General features: G+C 37.8%; 1 protein-coding gene across 3 annotated transcripts in view; it reads right to left on the bottom strand.

Annotated features, from left to right (window-relative positions):
- Positions 1–21,602, bottom strand: part of GALK2 (galactokinase 2) — a 144,269-nt gene that overhangs the window by 96,820 nt on the left and 25,847 nt on the right. For all 3 annotated transcript variants that reach the window (XM_065871205.1, XM_065871206.1, XM_065871204.1), the window contains exons 3-5: positions 14,381–14,504; positions 5,438–5,528; positions 2,494–2,640 (exon numbers count right to left, since the gene is read on the bottom strand). In XM_065871205.1, the coding sequence (XP_065727277.1) occupies positions 2,494–2,640; positions 5,438–5,528; positions 14,381–14,504 (362 nt within the window). The remainder of the gene's footprint in view (positions 1–2,493; positions 2,641–5,437; positions 5,529–14,380; positions 14,505–21,602) is intronic.

The raw sequence follows: 21,602 nt of genomic DNA, 5'->3' as shown, positions 1-21,602 counted from the left end.
TACTTTCTCACCTCTCATAAACCCTTCAGTCCATTCCTATTTTAAACTGCTTTTGCCAAAGTTTTCTTCAACTTCTTTGATGCTGAAATCAATGGATATTTCTTATCCTCATCTTACTTAACCTCTCAGCAGCATTTGACACCACTGCTACTCCTTTCATGAAATATTCTTTTGTCTTTGCTGTTGTCCATCCTTTCTAGTTTTCCTCCTATCTGATTACTCCTCAGTCTCTTCAGGTAGACATCTCTTCCTCTGTCCATCCCTCAAATGTTCATGCTTGTGGAACTTGTCTTATTCTTCCTTAACTTTGTGCCTACATTCTTCCACTAGATGTTCTCCTCCACTCCTATGGCTTCAAAAATCAATTATAGGGCTTCCCTGGTGGCGCAGTGGTTGAGAGTCCGCCTGCCGATGCAGGGAACGCAGGTTTGTGCCCAGGTCCAGGAGGATCCCACATGCCGCAGAGCGGCTGGACCTGTGAGCCATGGCCGCTGGGCCTGTGCGTCCGGAGCCTGTGCTCCGCGGCAGGAGAGGCCATACAGTGAAAGGCCCGTGTACCGCAAAAAAAAAAAAAAAAAATTATATACTAATGACTATCAAATGGACCACCTCAAGTCCAAATATTACTCCTGGCTTTCAGAGATATTGTTTGTAACTAAATAGTATAACTCCATCAGTGTGCCCACATATTCCTCATACTCAACATTTTGCCTTCCGCTCAAACCTATTTTTTCATCTATATTCCTTATCCCACTGAATCATATCAAGCCAGAGACCTGGGTATAATCCTTGACTCTTTGCTGTCCCACATCCAATCAACAATCAAGTCCTATTGATTCTGTCTGAGATGTACCTTAAATCTATCATCTAATTCTCTCCCCATTATCACTGCCACTTCCCTAGAAGTGGCATCTCTCTACTGCTAATACAGTTACCCTCAAATCTAAATTTTATAATACAGCCAGGGTGGTCTTTTTAAAATATAGATATGATTGTGTTATCCTCTTCCTGAAAGCTACAATGGTTTTACAGACTGCTATCCAGATAAAGCCCAAATTCCTCAACACTGGTTTACAATTTAGCTTCAGCTAAATTAAGCCTCTTATATTTCCTCCAACAAGCCATGATCACTCTTACTCTAGATATTTTCACATGATATTTCCTCCGCCTGAAACATGCCTATCCAATGTTATCAGTGTTATCATGCTGTCAGTATTTCTTGACTAATATCTATTAATCCCTGTCTCAGCTTAGATGTCCTATGTTCTCTAAATGTGGATTAGATCTGCTCCCATAGCACACGACTTATCCACTTACCACACTCTCTTACTGTTGCCTATTGACATGTCTCTATTCCCCTCTTTAGATCATAAGTACTATGAGGGTTAAAACTATACCTATTATATCACCAATGCCTTGAACATTAGCTGGCACAAAGTTGTCACTAGATAAGTAAGGGCTGAATGATGAACAAATGAATAAACAAATAAACCATCGGATTAAACACAGTGCCAGTGGAAGCAGATTTTACATAAGGACTTATTTTCCCTTACTTTCTCTCCTCTCAAAAAACAAATAACAACAAATAAGGTACCCTACCTCCAAATGAGCCATTGCTTACAAAGGACTAATTCCTGAATAGTTGCACATGACAGCTAAAGAGAATTCTATCTGAGCCTTTGCTTTCTCCTTCATTTTTCTCTTTTCTCTTACATAGAAAATTTTCAAAGTGAAAGTTTAAGCAGTCTGAAGACTAAAGCATGTGGCTGACTTTCTCTTGATCTGTCTGAAGCCCAATCTATATTCCTAAACCATCTGTAAACTTGGTAGTGTATGTACATGAGATAAAAAAGGACCTATGATAATATTTTATTTGAACCAGAACTCCAAAACATTAATTAAAGCTGAGCACACCTGCGCTGAACTGCAGTCAGAGATTTATGTGAACTTGTAAAGTTGAGGTTTTCTGACCTATTGTAGGATTTATGTCTTCTTTAAATAAGTATTTCCTCTTTGCAGTGCAACAATTTTTTAAAAGTTTGTTTCAGTGACTAAGCTGCTGGCATAAACAGATATGCTGTTCAGTTCCTTTATTTCCTAGTCTTTACCCTTTTTACCCACTGCTTGTCAAGTATTTACCTGCAGGTTCTGGGTGAAAATAAGTAGGCCCAATTATGAAGCCTAGAATTTCTTTCTCTAAAGCTAATTTGTTAATGAGGTGATCTAAAAAGATAACCATGCATTCAATCTCCCTAGTTAATCTAAGAGCATTTTGATACAGCTCTTCACATGTTTGCTTACTCTTTGGAAGGTACCAACTACCTTGTGGTTTATCACAAGCAGAACTTAAGTTACAATGCATGCCCATGTGTGCAGTCCTTTCAGGTAAGACAAAGTTTTTCAATTAAAGAAAGGTGTTCTAATTTTGAGATTTGGATGCTAATACTTTAGAAAGAAAGGGTTCTGTCAGGCTAACTCATTCAAATTGGTTACCTTGGATAGGTTCATGCCCAGCACTGTGAGTGTCACCAAGCCAGCACAACAGACCAAAGCACTGGAGCTGGAGAGGCCAGAACTCGGTGGGATGTTTCCATCTACCAAGCAATTCATTCCAGTCAAGTCACTAAGACCAAAGTGTTCCTAAGAATAGAAGGAAAAATAGCACTAGTAACTTTGGTTGGATTCAAGGAGTAGCGGAAAGTTCTTTCATTCCTCAGAGAGCAAAAGTCTATCAATGGACTTATTATGCTACTTATAGAAACAACTTGTGCAATTCAATCTAGCTGAGTCCATACATGACGTTTTATTTAATGGCTCTTGGCCACAGGGCACTATAATCTGAAGATTAATTTTTACTTTGTTGAACAAAAAGCTACTGATCAATTTCCTAAAATTGCTTTGAATGATCTTTTTCATGAATATTAATTGATTTGAACAAATATGGAAAAATATTAAACAATTATAATTCAAGTAGCAAGACAAGAAATACACAATTATTAGTGAGGCAGGTTAAATCTCTGTGTAGCACATCCCAACACTCTGTCATTGTAAAAGTCTAACACTAAGCCGTGGTTTGTTTCTATGGAGTATTTTATGGAATACTTTTCTTCAGAGGACCTTCCAAACTTTCTCAGTTCTGTTTTACTTATGGAAAAACCTAGGCACCAGCAGATTAAGAGACTTTCTCAAGATCACATATAGGGAGCTGGAAGTAGGATCCAGGTCTCTGATTTCTGGTTGAGAACTTCTCACTGTGGTCAGAAACCCGGGCCAGCATACTGTCACTGTGATTTAATGTAAGTCAGCTATATGAGGAAATCCAGATTTTTACTAGGGTTTATAGATACAAATTAGCCATATGGTAGCTTTCAAGACAGCCAAATTAGAATTCAGCCACAAATGAGAATGCAGACTCTAAACAAAGCAGGGAAATTCTATTTCTACAAATAGGAAAGTCCAAAGAAATAATCAGACTCTGATCTCAAGATGGAAAGCTCTAGGATACTTAGATGAATACCTAGGATGAGGACACTTAGGATGATATCATATCATATCCTTTGTAGTTTAGGATTAAAAATAAATTCAAAAAATTAAAATAAATTCAGGGCTTCCCTGGTGGCGCAGTGGTTGGGAGTCCGCCTGCCGACACAGGGGACACGGGTTCGTGCCCTGGTCTGGAGGATCCCACGTGCCCCGGAGCGGCTAGGCCCGTGAGCCATGGCCGCTGAGCCTGCGCATCCGGAGCCTGTGCTCCGCAACGGGAGAGGCCACAACAGTGAGAGGCCCGCGTACAGCAAAAAAAAAAATAATAATAAATAAATTCAAGGTCATCTCCTCCTCAAGAAAAAGTACCATCATGTTTACAAATTACTCAAACGGCTCAAGACCAAAGTAAAAATACTATTATATTACATAATTATGCATTTCATCATACATATTATTCTTCAGAGAAACTTCAATAAACTAGTTAGAATAGCCAAAGTAACAACAAAACTCTGCAAATAAAAGACTGTTTTTTTCCTTTTTATTTTTTTTGTCTTTTTTCCCCTAAGCTGGCAAAACTCATCCACCACAAAAGATGAGATTCGGTTGGATGTACTTCTCTTCTTGATTTCAAACCATCTAAAAATTTCCTTTCCAGAAATACAAACAAATTATAAACTAAAATACTGCTGTTGCCAATGCCCTTTCGTACAGAACATCCGACAGCTTGTTTAAAAAAAAATCCTTGGAGAACGCTATATATTTAACCATGAACTGATCCACAGGGTGTCTTGAGTGTGAATCATACTTACAAACTTATCACGCAATGTTTAAATTAAAATGTACAACAGATTCAAAATGCAAATGGGTTTTGCCAAATTCAGTAATAGTGCTATCCCAAAAGGATAACATGTTCAATTTAATATAAACAGATTATCCTCTGGAACTTTCTAGTATTTGAATTTGAAGGATTCTTAACAGGCTAACATTTAAATTACTTCTCTGCCAAACATTTATTAAACAGACCTGCTTTTGCACATAAGTTGTCAAATCGAAAAGGAAAGCTGTAAGACCTGAAATTCTCAATTACAACACAAAGCAACATTTGTTCTTTAGGTCACTTTATCCATATGCTACAAAAGGCATGTTGCTATAAGGAATATGAAATTGCATTTGCCAAGCAAATGCTTCCAAATACTGTAATTCTCACTAATGCATGTGACAAGCCAAATGATTTGAAGATTTAAAACCTGCCAATAACTTTTCCTGTAAGTTGTTACCATGTGTCTGGGAGAAAGAAAGGAAGGAAGAGGGGGTGGGTAGGAAGGAAGGAAGAAAGGAAGGAAGGAAGGAAGTCTAAGACCAGAACAATGATAATTAGAGTACAGGACTATACATCAGAAATTAGAGTACAGGACTATACATCAGAAAACAATACTAAGTTTCCATTTATTTAGTGCCTACTATGTGTCAAGCACTGTGTAATCCTTGCAACAATTCTTTGTTGGGATAATAATAACATCCTTTCACAGATAACAAATCTGAGGCTTAAGAAGTTAAATCAACACAGCAGGGTAGAGCCCAGATTCAAACCCAGGGCTGTCCAGCTCTAAATCGTATTACAATATACACCTATACATCCCTAGAACAAAATGTAAATAATATTACTAGAATATATCTTTCGAAAGAAAATTTGAACGAAGATTTGAAAACTAGAAAGGTATCTGTCAGATGCACCTGCACCTGCCTTATGAACAGTCACTACAGCCCCCTATGAACACCACCCAGAAACAGTCACATCTACCCAATTCCCTGAAATACATTATTTAGCAAAATAGAACAGAAACATCAGTTAGCCTTGAAAGGAGACAAAAATGATAGAGTAAATAAAATGTCTTGATATAATACACATCATAACCTCAACTGCTAGTAGGTGCCTGATAAACTGATTTACCTGAATTCCTTTAAATCCACATAAGAAATAGTTGTGCCACAGAGGCTTGGTTTTGTCAATCTGGATGTTATTAGCACTAGTACTGAAGTCCCTGCAAAAGCAAAAGACACCGTTAATTCTAGAGGCTTTGCGCTACAGAATCGATGGCTGACTGCTGCCATCTTGTGCCAAGACAATGACACTGAAATTTCATTTTCCATTTACTTCCCATATTCGTACTTCACAGTCTACAAAAACAGCAAACATCTCCAGCTGCTAAAAATTAAGAGAAGTTGTAGTGACCTTAATAACTAAACTACTTTCAACTGACCCTTTTTATTTCCTGAAAGGGAGAGGACCCAATATATTTTAGCATAATCTACACCACTTTTTATTTCATGATGGTCCTTATTAAGTTGCTGTAAACCACATAAGGGCTTATCCTTTGGGCCTGCTGTTTGGCACACCTCTTACTAGAACAGAAGTACTCAAAGCCTCCTTTCCCCACACTTTCTACCACCCATCAGATTTTACATCTGCACAGTTTAAGAAGGAACAAACAAAACAAATAATGATTCTAATGGATCATAATTCATTGAATAAAATAAGATTCCATGAATCTACACTGATATAAAATAACAAATGAATAAATAGCTAAATGAAGAAGAAGGGAAAGCTATTCCTTAGAGCAAAATGTCAACCAATAGAAGAAATGACGTAAATTGAAAAATCATTATTTGGCAAACTCCGTAATTGTTTCAGGAAAGAATCATCAAAGGATGCTAAAACTACTGAGTAAAAATTTGATGAGAAACAAGATATTTATATAAATTTGAAGTACTTCCCCACCAGATACTAACTGCAAAGGGAAAAAAAATAGTAACTTTATGGTAATCTGGCAGACAACTCAACCAAATGATCAAAATTAACAACAGTTAAAGGAACATCCATCAAGTGCCTCCTTGATATGATGCCCTAAGGACACATCAGTTGACAGGTGGGAATTCTTTATACTATTTTTGTGACTTCCTTGAAAGTCAAAAGTTATTTCAAAATGAAAGATAGTAGGCTTCTAAATCAGCCAAAGGACAAAATATGTGAAATGGGGGGGAATCAATTTAAATGTGAGGAAATAAGTAACATTCCCCATATTGACTGAGTGCTCTTCATATAGTTTACTAAATATCTACTATGTGACACTCACTGTGGTAGGTGCCTTCCATGCATTATCTTAATAACATGGACATATCATGTCCTAAGAAAAATACTGAATGACCACTTAAGTGTGCAAGGCATTCACAGGAATATAAAGGTAAAAGGCAAAGGGCTTATCTTTTAAGCATATGTAATCTAGCCGAGACAGCATGAACACAAATCATGATCACATACCACTGTCATGTGATGGTGTGTAATATGAGGTGGGATGCAAGGCCAAGAGGGCATCTTTTGGGTTGCACCCCGCAGGCCTGCAAACCTTGTAGTTGCCCAGCCTTGAGACCGAAAAAAGAGCCTGGAAACAGTGACAGAGACATCAATGGTTTATTGGATAGGGCATCTTACAGGTCTGTAGCAAAACATCCTGGAGCAACACCCCGTTGTGTACGGCAGACAGAAGGCAAGACATGGCAGCAATCTTCGCTACTTGGGGAGAAGGAGGCTACCATTTATAGGTGGAATTGAGGTCAGGCTGGCTCATCAGTTACCAAGGAAACCAGCAGCTGGGGTAGGGGGCAAGCACAGGGGTAGTAACTGATTAAGCTCTATAATTAGGGTACAGGTGAAGCAGGGACTGGTGGAGCAGTGGATGTACAGAGAGCAAGAGAACAGCCATCTTGAATGGCCTGACCACACAGCAATTTCTATAGTCAGCACACTAGGGTGGAAAGGGGAGCCTTTCCTGGAGGCTCAGAGAGGTTTAGTGACTCTCCAGGGACACACACAGTCTGACTCCAGCTCACAAGCACTTTAGTATCACCCACAGGAGTTAAAATTTACTGCCTAGAGTCAACAAGAAGTCACAGAATTTGGAAAGTAGAAAAGATTATGTTAGCAAAACTAAATGAGTTCTGTTCCTAGATAAGCAGATCTTGGAAGTCACCACAAAGAAAAGAAAACCAGGATCGAGTCAGGGGACAGGGGTGGTGGTATACTAGGAAAAGTAGAGGAGGGAAGATAAAGTAGTGGAAATAACTACTGCAGAGCAGAATAAAGAAAAAAGAATGAAAAGAACTGAGGACAGTCTCAGAGAGCTCTGGGACAACATTAAACGCACCAACATTCGAATTATAGGGGTTCCAGAAGAAGAAGAAAAAAAGAAAGGGACTGAGAAAATATTTGAAGAGATTATAGTTGAAAACTTCCCTAATATGGGAAAGGAAATAGTTAATCAAGTCCAGGAAGCACAGAGAGTCCCATACAGGATAAATACAAGGAGAAATACGCCAAGACACATATTAATCAAACTATCAAAAATTAAATACAAAGAAAGCATATTAAAAGCAGCAAGGGAAAAACAACAAATAACACACAAGGGAATCCCCATAAGGTTAACAGCTGATCTCTCAGCAGAAACCCTACAAGCCAGAAGGGAGTGGCAGGACATACTGAAAGTGATGAAGGAGAAAAACCTGCAACCAAGACTACTCTACCCAGCAAGGATCTCATTCAGATTTGATGGAGAAATTAAAACCTTTACAGACAAGCAAAAGCTGAGAGAGTTCAGCACCACCAAACCAGCTTTACAACAAATGCTAAAGGAACTCCTCTAGATAAGAAATGCAAAAGAAGGAAACGACCTATAATAACGAACCCAAAACAATATAGAAAATGGGAATAGGAACATACATATCGATAATTACCTTAAATGTAAATGGACTAAATGCTCCCACCAAAAGACACAGATTGGCTGAATGGATACAAAAACAAGACCCTTATATATGCTGTCTACAAGAGACCCACCTCAGACCTAGAGACACATACAGACTGAAAGTAAGGGGATGGAAAAAGATATTCCATGCAAATGGAAACCAAAAGAAAGCTGGAGTAGCAATTCTCATATCAGACAAAATAGACTTTAAAATAAGGACTATTAAAAGGGATAAAGAAGGACACTACATAATGATCAAGGGATCGATCCAAGAAGAAGATATAACAATTGTAAATATTTATGCACCCAACATAGGAGCACCTCAATACGTAAGGCAAATACTAACAGCCATAAAAGGGGAAATAGACAGTAACACATTCATAGTAGGGGACTTTAACACCCCACTTTCACCCATGGACAGATCATCCAAAATGAAAATAAATAAGGAAACACAAGCTTTAAATGATACATTAAACAAGATGGACTTAATTGATATTTATAGGACACTCCATCCAAAAACAACAGATTACACATTTTTCTCAAGTGCTCATGGAACATTCTCCAGGATAGATCATATCTTGGGTCACAAATCAAGCCTTGGTAAATTTAAGAAAATTGAAATTGTATCAAGTATCTTTTCTGACCACAACGCCATGAGACTAGATATCAATTACAGGAAAAGATCTGTAAAATATACAAGCACATGGAGGCTAAACAATACACTACTTAATAATGAAGTGATCACTGAAGAAATTAAAGAGGAAATAAAAAAATACCTAGAAACAAATGACAATGGAGACACAACGACCCAAAACCTATGGGATGCAGCAAAAGCAGTTCTAAGGGGGAAGTTTATAGCAATACAAGCCCACCTTAAGAAGCAGGAAACATCTCGAATAAACAACCTAACCTTGCACCTCAAGCAATTAGAGAAAGAAGAACAAAAAAGCCCCAAAGCTAGCAGAAGGAAAGAAATCATAAAAATCAGATCAGAAATAAATGAAAAAGAAATGAAGGAAACGATAGCAAAGATCAATAAAACTAAAAGCTGGTTCTTTGAGAAGATAAACAAAATAGATAAACCACTAGCTAGACTCATCAAGAAAAAAAGGGAGAAGACTCAAATCAATAGAATTAGAAATGAGAAAGGAGAAATAACAACTGACACTGCAGAAATAAAAAAAATCATGAGAGATTACTACAAGCAACTCTATGCCAATAAAATGGACAACCTGGAAGAAATGGACAAATTCTTAGAAATGCACAACCTGCCAAGACTGAATCAGGAAGAAATAGAAAATATGAACAGACCAATCACAAGCACTGAAATTGAAAGTGTGATTAAAAATCTTCCAACAAACAAAAGCCCAGGACCAGATGGCTTCACAGGTGAATTCTATCAAACGTTTAGAGAAGAGCTAACACCTATCCTTCTCGAACTCTTCCAAAATATAGCAGAGGGAGGAACACTCCCAAATTCCTTCTACGAGGCCACCATCACCTTGATACCAAAACCAGACAAGGATGTCACAAAGAAAGAAAACTACAGGCCAATATCACTGATGAACATAGATGCAAAAATCCTCAACAAAATACTAGCAAACAGAATCCAACAGCACATTAAAAGGATCATACACCATGATCAAGTGGGGTTTATTCCAGGAATGCAAGGATTCTTCAATATACGCAAATCTATCAATGTGATAAACCATATTAACAAATTGAAGGAGAAAAACCATATGATCATCTCAATAGATGCAGAGAAAGCTTTTGACAAAATTCAACACCCATTTATGATAAAAACCCTCCAGAAAGTGGGCATAGAGGGAACTTTCCTCAACATAATAAAGGCCATATATGACAAGCCCACAGCAAACATCATCCTCAATGGTGAAAAACTGAAAGCATTTCCACTAAGATCAGGAACAAGACAAGGTTGCCCACTCTCACCACTCTTATTCAACATAGTTTTGGAAGTTTTAGCCACAGCAATCAGAGAAGAAAAGGAAATAAAAGGAATCCACATCGGAAAAGAAGAAGTAAAGCTGTCACTGTTTGCAGATGACATGATACTATACATAGAGAATCCTAAAGATGCTACCAGAAAACTACTAGAGCTAATCAATGAATTTGGTAAAGTAGCAGGATACAAAATTAATGCACAGAAATCTCTGGCATTCCTATATACTAATGATGAAAAATCTGAAAGTGAAATCAAGAAAACACTCCCATTTACCATTGCAACAAAACGAATAAAATATCTAGGAATAAACCTACCTAAGGATACGAAAGACCTGTATGCAGAAAATTATAAGACACTGATGAAAGAAATTAAAGATGATACAAATAGATGGAGAGATATACCATGTTCTTGGATGGGAAGAATCAACATTGTGAAAATGACTCTACTACCCAAAGCAATCTACAGATTCAATGCAATCCCTATTAAACTACCACTGGCATTTTTCACAGAACTAGAACAAAAAATTTCGCAATTTGTATGGAAACACAAAAGACCCCGAATAGCCAAAGCAATTTTGAGAACGAAAAACGGAGCTGGAGGAATCAGGCTCCCTGACTTCAGACTATACTACAAAGCAACAGTAATCAAGACAGTATGGTACTGGCACAAAAACAGAAAGATAGATCAGTGGAACAGGATAGAAAGCCCAGAGATAAACCCATGCACATATGGACACCTTATCTTTGATAAAGGAGGCAGGAATGTACAGTGGAGAAAGGACAGCCTCTTCAATAAATGGTGCTGGGAAAACTGGACAGGTACATGTAAAAGTATGAGATTAGATCACTCCCTAACACCATACACAAAAATAAGCTCAAAATGGATTAAAGACCTAAATGTAAGGCCAGAAACTATCAAACTCCTAGAGGAAAACATAGGAAGAACACTCTATGACATAAATCACAGCAAGATCCTTTCTGACCCACCTCCTAGAGTAATGGAAATAAAAACAAAAATAAACAAATGGGACCTAATGAAACTTCAAAGCTTTTGCACAGCAAAGGAAACCATAATCAAGACCAAAAGACAACCCTCAGAATGGGAGAAAACATTTGCAAATGAAGCAACTGACAAAGGATTAATCTCCAAAATTTACAAGCAGCTCATGCAGCTCAATAACAAAAAAACAAACAACCCCATCCAAAAATGGGCAGAAGACCTAAACAGACATTTCTCCAAAGAAGATATACAGAATGCCAACAAACACATGAAAGAATGCTCAACCTCATTAATCATTAGAGAAATGCAAATCAAAACTACAATGAGATATCATCTCACACCAGTCAGAATGGCCATCATCAAAAAATCTAGAAACAATAAATGCTGGAGAGGGTGTGGAGAAAAGGGGACACTCTTGCACTGCTGGTGGGAATGTGAATTGGTTCAGCCACTATGGAGAACAGTATGGAGGTTCCTTAAAAAACTACAAATAGAATTACCATATGACCCAGCAATCCCACTACTGGGCATATACCCTGAGAAAACCAAAATTCAAAAGGAGTCATGTACCAAAATGTTCATTGCAGCTCTATTTACAATAGCCCGGAGATGGAAAGAACCTAAGCGCCCATCATCGGACGAATGGATAAAGAAGATGTGGCACATATACACAATGGAATATTACTCAGCCTTAAAAAGAAATGAAATTGAGATATTTGTAATGAGATGGATAGACCTAGAGTCTGTCATACAGAGTGAAGTAAGTCAGAAAGACAAAGACAGATACCGTATGCTAACACATATATATGGAATTTGAGGGGAAAAAATGTCATGAAGAACCTAGGGATAAGACAGGAATGGAGGCGCAGACCTACTGGAGAGCGGACTTGGGGATATGGGGAGGAGGAAGGGTGAGTTTTGACAGGGCGAGAGAGAGTCATGGACATATACACACTAACAAACGTGGTGGGGTGGATAGCTGGGGGGAAGCAGCCGCAAGGCACAGGGATATTAGCTCGGGGCTTTGGGACAGCCTGGAGGGGTGGGAGGGGGAGAGTGGGAGGGAGGGAGATGCAGGAGGGAAGACACATGGGAGCACATGTATATGTATAGCTGATTCACTTTGTTATAAATCAGAAACTAACACACCATTGTAAAGCAATTATACCCCAATAAAGATGTTAAAAAAAAAAAAAAAAAAAAAAAAAAAAAAGTAGAGGAGGGAATTTGCACAAATTTAGGAAACTAGATGAAAAACATCAAAGCAAAAGCTAAAAAGTGCCAGCCCCTTCAGAATTAGAAACATAGCTTAAAAACCACAACGTGATGCTAATACACATTTGTGAGAGTGGATATAATTTAAAAAGACATGTTAGCAAAGATGTGAAGCAACTGGAACTCTCATACACTGGTGGTAGGAATGTAAAATTATACAACCACTTTGGAAAACAGGCAAATTCTTAAAAAGATAACTCGACAGTCCACTCCTGGGTATTTACCAAATGAAACATGTGTCCACACATAGATTTGTATACAAATATTCACAGCAGAATTATTCATAATAGCCAAAAGCTGGAAATGATCTAAATGTCCATCAATGATGAATAAAGAAATTATGCAATGCATGCTAGACAATATGTGGACAATTCTGGGAGGCATGCTGCATTCTTCCTAGGGGTCCAGGTGGAATGAAGCCCCTTACCTACAGCAGGAGCTACCTGCCTTGATAATTCACCTCTGCTTCCCTAACTCAGTCTCCATCCTTTTTTAATACTGCTCCTGGGATCATTTCCCAAACACCTCCTTCCAAGTCTGTTGCAGGCTCTGCTTTTGTGAAAAAAAATGGAATTCCCACATGCACCATGGTGGGAATGTTAAATGAATCTGAGTAAATCAATATGACAAATTATGGGACCCAGTTTTAAAGGTTTAAAATGACACAAAATTATATTTGAGATAATGTAAGGTTTTCTTTAAAGGGTCTGAAATGTACATAAGATATATTCTCACTCATGCAAAAAAAATAGAAAAAAAGATCTTTTACAATAAGTTTCATACAAAAGTCAGGAATTTCTATTACCTTGCACAACTTGGTATAGACACACATAAAATACTTGCTGAATGAATGAATATTATTGCTGGCAAACTGTCCAATGAACAATAAGCCAAAAATATAATGTACCAATTATATGCCAAGATCTTCTTTTATAATTAACAAATCAAATCCATCATAATATATTATAAGCGAGTAGGCCTTATCCCAGGAATGCAAAGACAGTTCAACATTAGAAAATCCATTGGTGAGGGAAAGTGGGGGGGGGGGGCCAGGGGGGATGAATTGGGAGATTGAGATTGACATGTATACATTAATATGTATAAAATGGATAACTATTAAGAACCTGCTGTATAAAAAAATAAATATTTTTTAAAAAGAAAATCCATTGGTGTAATTTGTAATATTTTTTTAAACTGATCTTCAATGCTGACTAGACATTTAATAAAATCCAATACCCATGAATGATTTTTTTAAATCTTAACAAACCAAGAATTAAAAACAAAAAGGTATGTCCTTAACTTGATAAAGCATATGTACTAGAAACATACATCTATTATGTTCCAGATACTATGTTTGACACTGAGAGTACAGCATTGGAGAGGCAACAGTACCTGAAGTCACAGAGCTTACAATCTACTGGGGGATACAGGCAAGTAAGCAGATAATGACAATACAGCATGTTAAGATGCTATGATGAGAGAATTAGAGGGAGCCCTAGTAATATAAGAAAGGCCCCAGCCCTGACTTTGCTAGAGATAGTTAACCTCAAAAGATGATAAATACCTTCTAGGCAAAGACAGAGTTATTTTCATCTTTTTTTTGACCCAGTACCTAAAACAATGTCAGACACAGAGTAAGTCTTCAGTAAATGTTTCTTAAATAAATGAGTAAATGAACAAATATTAAATAGGGAAATTTAGATTCTTTTGGAAGTCAGATACAAATTATCAATAAATTAAGTGATTTATTATAAATTTGTTATCTCCTAAAGAATTCATTAGGGTACAAATACAAACACACATAGACACACACACACACACACACACCCCATTACACAAAGTAGCAATTCTAAATACTCACGGGTACAAGGGATTGGTATTGGCCAGCTGGAGAACGTGTGTTTTCACAGGTTCCACAGCTATTAACATATCTTGTTCTACAGCCATAGGAAGAACAGAATATCCACAGTAATCTATATGCTCTCCTAGAATAAAGAGAAAGCATTTTTTATCATTGCTAGCATATGAATCTCAAGTAAGTTGACATACAAGAAAAACGACCACAAGGCAGGATTTAACAGAAAATAAAAACACTAAGGGCAGAAAGTAATACAATTTGCTTTCTCTCACTAACATCTGAGCCAGGAACTTTTGCTAGAATAAGTATTATATATTAGTTATTAGTTTCTGTTAATTTTTCAACTTCTTTAAATATTCACAATTTTTTCTGCTTTCTAACTCATAATAATCATCTTTGAATATTTATGTTTAGTGACTAGTTATGTGGAGCATCAAGAAATGCATTGTCTCCTTTCTCTGTTGCTCATTTGTATTAACTTTTAAAATACGAACAAGGGATATACACCGGGCTTCCCTGGTGGCGCAGTGGTTGAGAGTCCGCCTGCCGATGCAGGGGACACGGGTTCGTGCCCCGGTCTGGGAAGATCCCACATGCCGCGGAGTGGCTGGGCCCGTGAGCCATGGCCGCTGAGCCTGTGCGTCCGGAGCCTGGGCTCCGCAACGGGAGAGGCCACAACAGTGAGAGGCCCGCGTACTGCAAAAAAAAAAAAAAAAAAAAAAAAAAAAAAAAATACGAACAAGGGAAGCCATTAGCACCCTCTCACTTATAATAACATTATGTGAGTCCCACTCTTTTCCTTACTAGCCAATGAACCCAGTAAAGGTGAAGTCTTCATTTATCTTTGTGGCCTAACCAAATGCCGAACAAATTAGCTTGGCACTGATTAGCTGTGTTAAATGTGCTAGACATAGCTAGGATAAAGAAAAAGCTAGAAAAAAATTTAACCTGCACCATTTTATATATAATAAGCAAATTTAGAAAACAAACTATTCTCTTCTCCTTTTCATTCTAATTCCTCTATATATCACCAGCAGGAATTTTTTTTACCTATTATACCACAATGTTTTCTCCAAATTACCATTTAAACTGAAGGTTGTTATTCATCAGATTTAAAAACAAAACAACAATTCAAGAAAGACGGGCTAAGCAATCTCACTCATATTTCACCAGGTCAGGTTTGTATATGTGATTGTTCTATGGCAGACACTGAGCAACTAAGAAACATAAAATGAATAAAAGACAAATTCAACTGCCTAATTACATATTTAAATAAATATTATTCTACATATTATTACAAGTAGTAAGTCTTTTGTTTCTATATTGATGTGTCCTTTAAAATAAGAAATTAGGGTTGTTTTTTTTTAATGGATTGACAATGACAGATGGAGAAGTGGTTTTCAAAGTTGTCTCTCTCCCAAACTTCCCTCAAAAAGACAATAAAATAAAACAGTGGCTCACAAGTAGAAAACACATATTTAAATTAGCAGAACTGAAATCAAAGAGGAAATCAAGAAATACCTAGAAACAAATGACAATGAAAACACGATGACCCAAAACCTATGGGAGGCAGCAAAAGTGGTTCTAAGAGGGAAGTTTATAGCAATACAATCCTACTTCAAGAAACAAGAAACACCTCAAATAAACAACCTAACCTTACACCTAAAGCAATTAGAAAAAGAAGAACAAAAAAAACCCCAAAGTTAGCAGAAGGAAAGAAATCATAAACATCAGATCAGAAATAAATAAAAAGAAATGAAGGAGGGCTTCTCTGGTGGCGCAGTGGTTGAGAGTCCGCCTGCTGATGTGGGGGATGCGGGTTCGTGCCCTGGTCCGGGAGGATCCCACGTGCTGTAGAGCAGCTGGGCCCATGAGCCATGGCCGCTGGGCCTGTGCTCCACAGTGGGAGAGGCCACAGTGCTGAGAGGCCCACGTACGGCAAAAAAAAAAAAAAAAAAGAAAAGAAAAGAAATGAAGGAAACAACAGCAAAGATAAATAAAACTAAAAGCTGGTTCTTTGAGAAGATAACAAAATTGATAAACCGTTAGCCAGGCTCATCAAGAAAAAAAAGGGAGAAGACTCAAGTCAATAGAATCAGAAATGAAAAAGGAGAAGTAACAACGGACACTGCAGAAATACAAAGAATCATGAGGGATTACACTACAAGCAACTATATGCCAATAAAATGGACAACCTGGAAGAGATGAACAAATTCTTAGAAAAGCACAACCTTCTGAGACTGAACCAGGAAGAAATAGAAAATATAAACAGACCAATCACAAGCACTGAAATTGAAACTGATTAAATCTTCCAACAAACAAAAGCCCAGGACCAGATGGCTTCCCAGGTGAATTCTGTCAAACATTCGGAGAAGCACTAACACCTATCCTTCCCAAACTCTCCCAAAATATAGCAAAGACAGGAACACTCTCAAACTAATTCTACGAGGCCACAATCACCCTGATACCAAAATCAGACAAAGATGTCACAAAAAAAGAAAACTATAGGCCAATATGACTGATGAACATAAATGCAAAAATCCTCAACAAAATACTAGCAAAATCAGACAAAGATGTCACCAAAAAAGAAAACTATAGGCCAATATCACTGATGAACATAAATGCAAAAATCCTCAACAAAATACTAGCAAACATAATCCAACAGCACATTAAAAGGATCATACACCATGATCAAATGGGGTTTATTCCAGGAATGCAAGGATTCTTCAATATATGCAAATCAATCAATGTGATACACCATATTAACAAACTGAAGGACAAAAAACATATGATCATCTCAACAGATGCAGAAAAAGCTTTCGACAAAATTCAACACCGATTTATAATAAAAACCCTCCAGGAAGCAGGCACAGAGGGAACTTACCTCAACATAATAAAGGCCATATATGACAAACCCACAGTCAACATCATTCCCAATGGTGAAAAACTGAAACCATTTCCACTAAGATCATGAACAAGACAAGGTTGCCCACTCTCACCACTATTATTCAACATAGTGTTGGAAGTTTTAGCCACAACAATCAGAGAAGAAAAAGAAATAAAAGGAATCCAAATTGGAAAAGAAGAAGTAAAACTGTCACTGTTTGCAGATGACATGATACTATACATAGAGGATTCTAAAGATGCTACCAGAAAACTACTAGAGCTAATCAATGAATCTGGTAAAGTAGCAGGATACAAAATTAATGCACAGAAATCTCTTGCATTCCTATACACTAATGATGAAAAATCTGAAAGAGAAATTAAGGAAACACTCCCATTTGCCATTCCAACAAAAAGAATAAAACACCTAGGAATAAACCTACCTAAGGAGATAAAAGACCTGTATGCAGAAAACTATGACACTGATAAAAGAAATTAAAGATGATACAAATGGATGGAGAGATATACCACGTTCTTGGATTGGAAGGATCAACACTGTGAAAATGACTATACTACCCAAAGCAATCTACAGATTCAGTGCAATCCCTATCAAACTACCAATGGCAATTTTCACAAACCCAGAACAATAAATTTCAATTTGTATGGAAAGCCAAAGAAATCTTGAGAAAGAAAAACGGAGCTGGAGGAATCAGGCTCCCCGACTTCAGACTATACTACAAAGCTACAGTAATCAAGACAGTATGGTAGTGACACAAAAACAGAAATATAGGTCAATGGAACAGGATAGAAAGCCCAGAGATAAACCCACACACATATGGTCACCTTATCTTTGATAAAGGAAGCAGGAATATACAAGGGAGAAAAGACACCCTCTTCAATAAGTGGTGCTGGGAAAACTGGACAGCTTCATGTAAAAGAATGAAATTAGAATACTCCCTAACACCATACACAAGAATAAACTCAAAATGGATTAAAGGGCTTCCCTGGTGGTGCAGTGGTTGAGAGTCTGCCTGCTGATGCAGGGGACACGGGTTCGTGTCCCAGTCCGGGAAGATCCCACATGCCGCGGAGTGGCTGGCCCCGTGAGCCATGGCCACTGAGCCTGTGCATCTGGAGCCTGTGCTCCGCAACGAGAGAGGCCACAACAGTGAGAGGCTTGCGTACCGCAAAAAAAAAAAAAAAAAAAAAAAATGGATTAAAGACCTAAATGTAAGGCCAGACACTATTAAACTCTTAGAGGAAAACATAGGCAGAACACTCTATGACACAAATCACAGCAAGGTCCTTTTTAACCCACCTCCTAGAGAAATGGAAATGAAAACTAAACAAATGGGACCTAATGAAACTTAAAACTTTTGCATAGCAAAGGAAACTGTAAACAAGACGAAAAGACAACCCTCAGAATGGGAGAAAATATTTGCAAACGAAGCAAGTGACAAAGGATTAATCTCCAAAATATACAAGCAGCTCATGCAGCTCAATATCAAAAAAACAAACAACCCAATCCAAAAATGGGCAGAAAACCTAAATAGACATTTCTCCAAAGAAGATATGCAGATTACCAACAAACACATGAAAGGATGCTCAACATCACTAATCATCAGAGAAATGCAAATCAAAACTACAATGAGGTATCACTTCACACCAGTCAGAATGGCCATCATCAAAAAATCTACAAACAATAAATGCTGAGAAAAGGGAACACTCTTGCACTGTTGGTGCGAATGTAAATTGATACAGCCACTATGAAGAACAGTATGGAGGTTTCTCAAAAAACTAAAAATAGAACTACCATACGACCCAGCAATCCCACTACTGGGCATATACCCTGAGAAAACCGTAATTCAAAAAGAGTCATGTATCACAATGTTCATTGCGGCTCTATTTACAATAGAGAGGACATGGAAGCAACCTAAGTGTCCATCGACAGATGAATGGATAAAGAAGATATGGCACACATATACAATGAAATATTACTCAGCCATAAAAAGAAACGAAACTGAATTTTTTGTAGTGTGGTGGATGGACCTAGAATCCATCATACAGAGTGAAGTAAGTCAGAAAAAGAAAAACAAATACCATATGCTAATACATATATATGGAATCTAAAAAAAAAAAAAAAATGGTTCTCATGAACCTAGGGACAGGACAGGAATAAAGACGCCGTCGTGGAGAATAGACTTGAAGACACGTGGAGGGGGAAGGGTAAGCTGGTATGAAGTAAGAGAGTGGTATGGACATATATACACTACCAAATGTAAAATAGATAGCTACTGGGAAGCAGCTACATAGCACGGGGAAATCAGCTCAGTGCTTTGTGTCCACCTAGAGGGATGGGATAGGGAGGGTGGGAGGGAGACGCAAGAGGGAGAAGATATGGGGATATATGTATATGTATAGCTGATTCACTTTCTTATACAGCAGAAACTAACACACAGTTGTAAAGTAATTATACTCCAATAAAGATGTTAAAATATTTTTTTTAATTAAAATAAATAAGTAAGTAAGCAGAACTCTAGGGAGCCACCAGATTCTGTCGGGAAGGCTACAGTGTGAATGACAGCCTTCTGAGAATGAAGATTCCTCCCTCTGTGAAAACTGATGGAAACATCCTGGGTGAGGGGCAGGGAGGGAGCATGAACTACTGGCAAGTAAGGATAACAACCATGATTACATTTTGGATATTTTAACAGAAAATATAATAATGCTTTTAATAAAGACTGAAATTCATTTCATCCCAAGCACTAACTAATTAACTACCTTGGAACATAATCCCCCCTTTTTTAAAATCAGAAAATAGTCAATACATTTACTAGAATAAGAATTACTTATTCAGGAAATACCTTAGTTTGGAACGCTTACTCCCAAAACTAAGTGAAACTTGGCTCTCTCTCCTCTGAGGATATTGCGTCTTTGCAGTCCTCTCACAATAGCAAGTTCTTGATGACCTCCTCCCACTCTGTTGTTTCCAGGATTTCTTCCTGTCCTCTTCCTTGGAGGCTCATATCACATTTTCTCATCTTCATCACTTTCATTTCTGACTCTCAGACATCTGCTCCTCACTGAAGACATTTGCATCTCATTCCACCCTCTCCATCTCAGTCCTGCAATGCCTGGATAACATCCAAGTAAACAACCCAGCCCAAGACCCCAGCTTCCTAAGCCCTTCACCTCTGGAAAACTTGACCTCCTCTCTGCTTCAGCTATCTACTTCCGTGGACTTGACAAATCCAGTAATGACCACAGACCTTCTTATCACCTGGAACTTTTCTACCTGTGAAATTTTTGTTTCAAATATCAAATTCTTTACTAAAACTTCCCATCCTGCCATTTCTCTTACTCCGTTTATCCTATCACCTGTTCCTCGGAGTCAGTTCTTTGCCCTTTCTACCCTATAGGTTCCCTCCTACCTTTCTTTCTTTTTCTACCTAGCATAGATTCCAGGGTTCATTACTTCACGTACCCTTCTGACAATACCAGTGAATTCTTGATGTCATTCTCTTGTAACCTCCATCCAAAACAAAACCCCAAACCTAGATCAAACACAGGCAACTTAGACTAGCTGAGCGGGAAAAAGGAACAACTTTGCAGATTGGTACTGCTACAATTCTATGGTCTCCTGCTCTAACCAGATCTTAATGTTACCAGCAAACTTTTTTTTTCCCAGTCCTCTCCTTCTCCCATCCTTGACAAAGCTATTTCAAACTTTCTGCCATCTCCTTAAACTTCCAACACCTCCAACACTCCCCCAAAAGAACTCCCTCAACCTTCTATACCAAAATTATACATTTACCTGCATCAACTTGCATCCTTTTCTTCCCTGCCTTCTGTTAAAAAGTAGTCAAAGTGGCCCTCTTCCTATGCCATAGACACCAGCCCTTCTTGCCTTCTTGGGAATCCTGCTCCATCAAGTTCCTCCTGTTTCAGATATCTTTGACCTGTCTCTCTCCACTGATTTTACTCAATTCCCCCTCCCCACCTCATTTAACCATGCTCAAACATCTCATATTTTTAAAATCCTCCATTATTTACTTCAAAATAAGACTGCCTGAGTTGATAATAATTGAAGCTACATTTTGGGTACATGGGAGTTCATTATATTATTCCAACTACTTTTTTATATGATTACACTTTCCAGTACAGAAAGTCTTCTTTTTAATCCTCCTTTGATTTGGATTTTTCTCAGTTCCCCATCCCATTTTCTCTTGACAAAACGTATTCATTCTTCAGGTTACCACACATTTAAAAGCAAGGAATTATTCGGTTTTCCTGTATTCTTCTAATCCAATGAGTAAATGTAAAACCATCAAAATTACTCACT

This window comes from Phocoena phocoena, chromosome 2 (assembly GCF_963924675.1).
Source record: "Phocoena phocoena chromosome 2, mPhoPho1.1, whole genome shotgun sequence".
Lineage (NCBI taxonomy): Eukaryota > Metazoa > Chordata > Mammalia > Artiodactyla > Phocoenidae > Phocoena > Phocoena phocoena.
The sequence above is the reverse complement of the archived record's forward strand: the minus strand, read 5'-3'. Positions and strand labels throughout refer to the sequence as shown.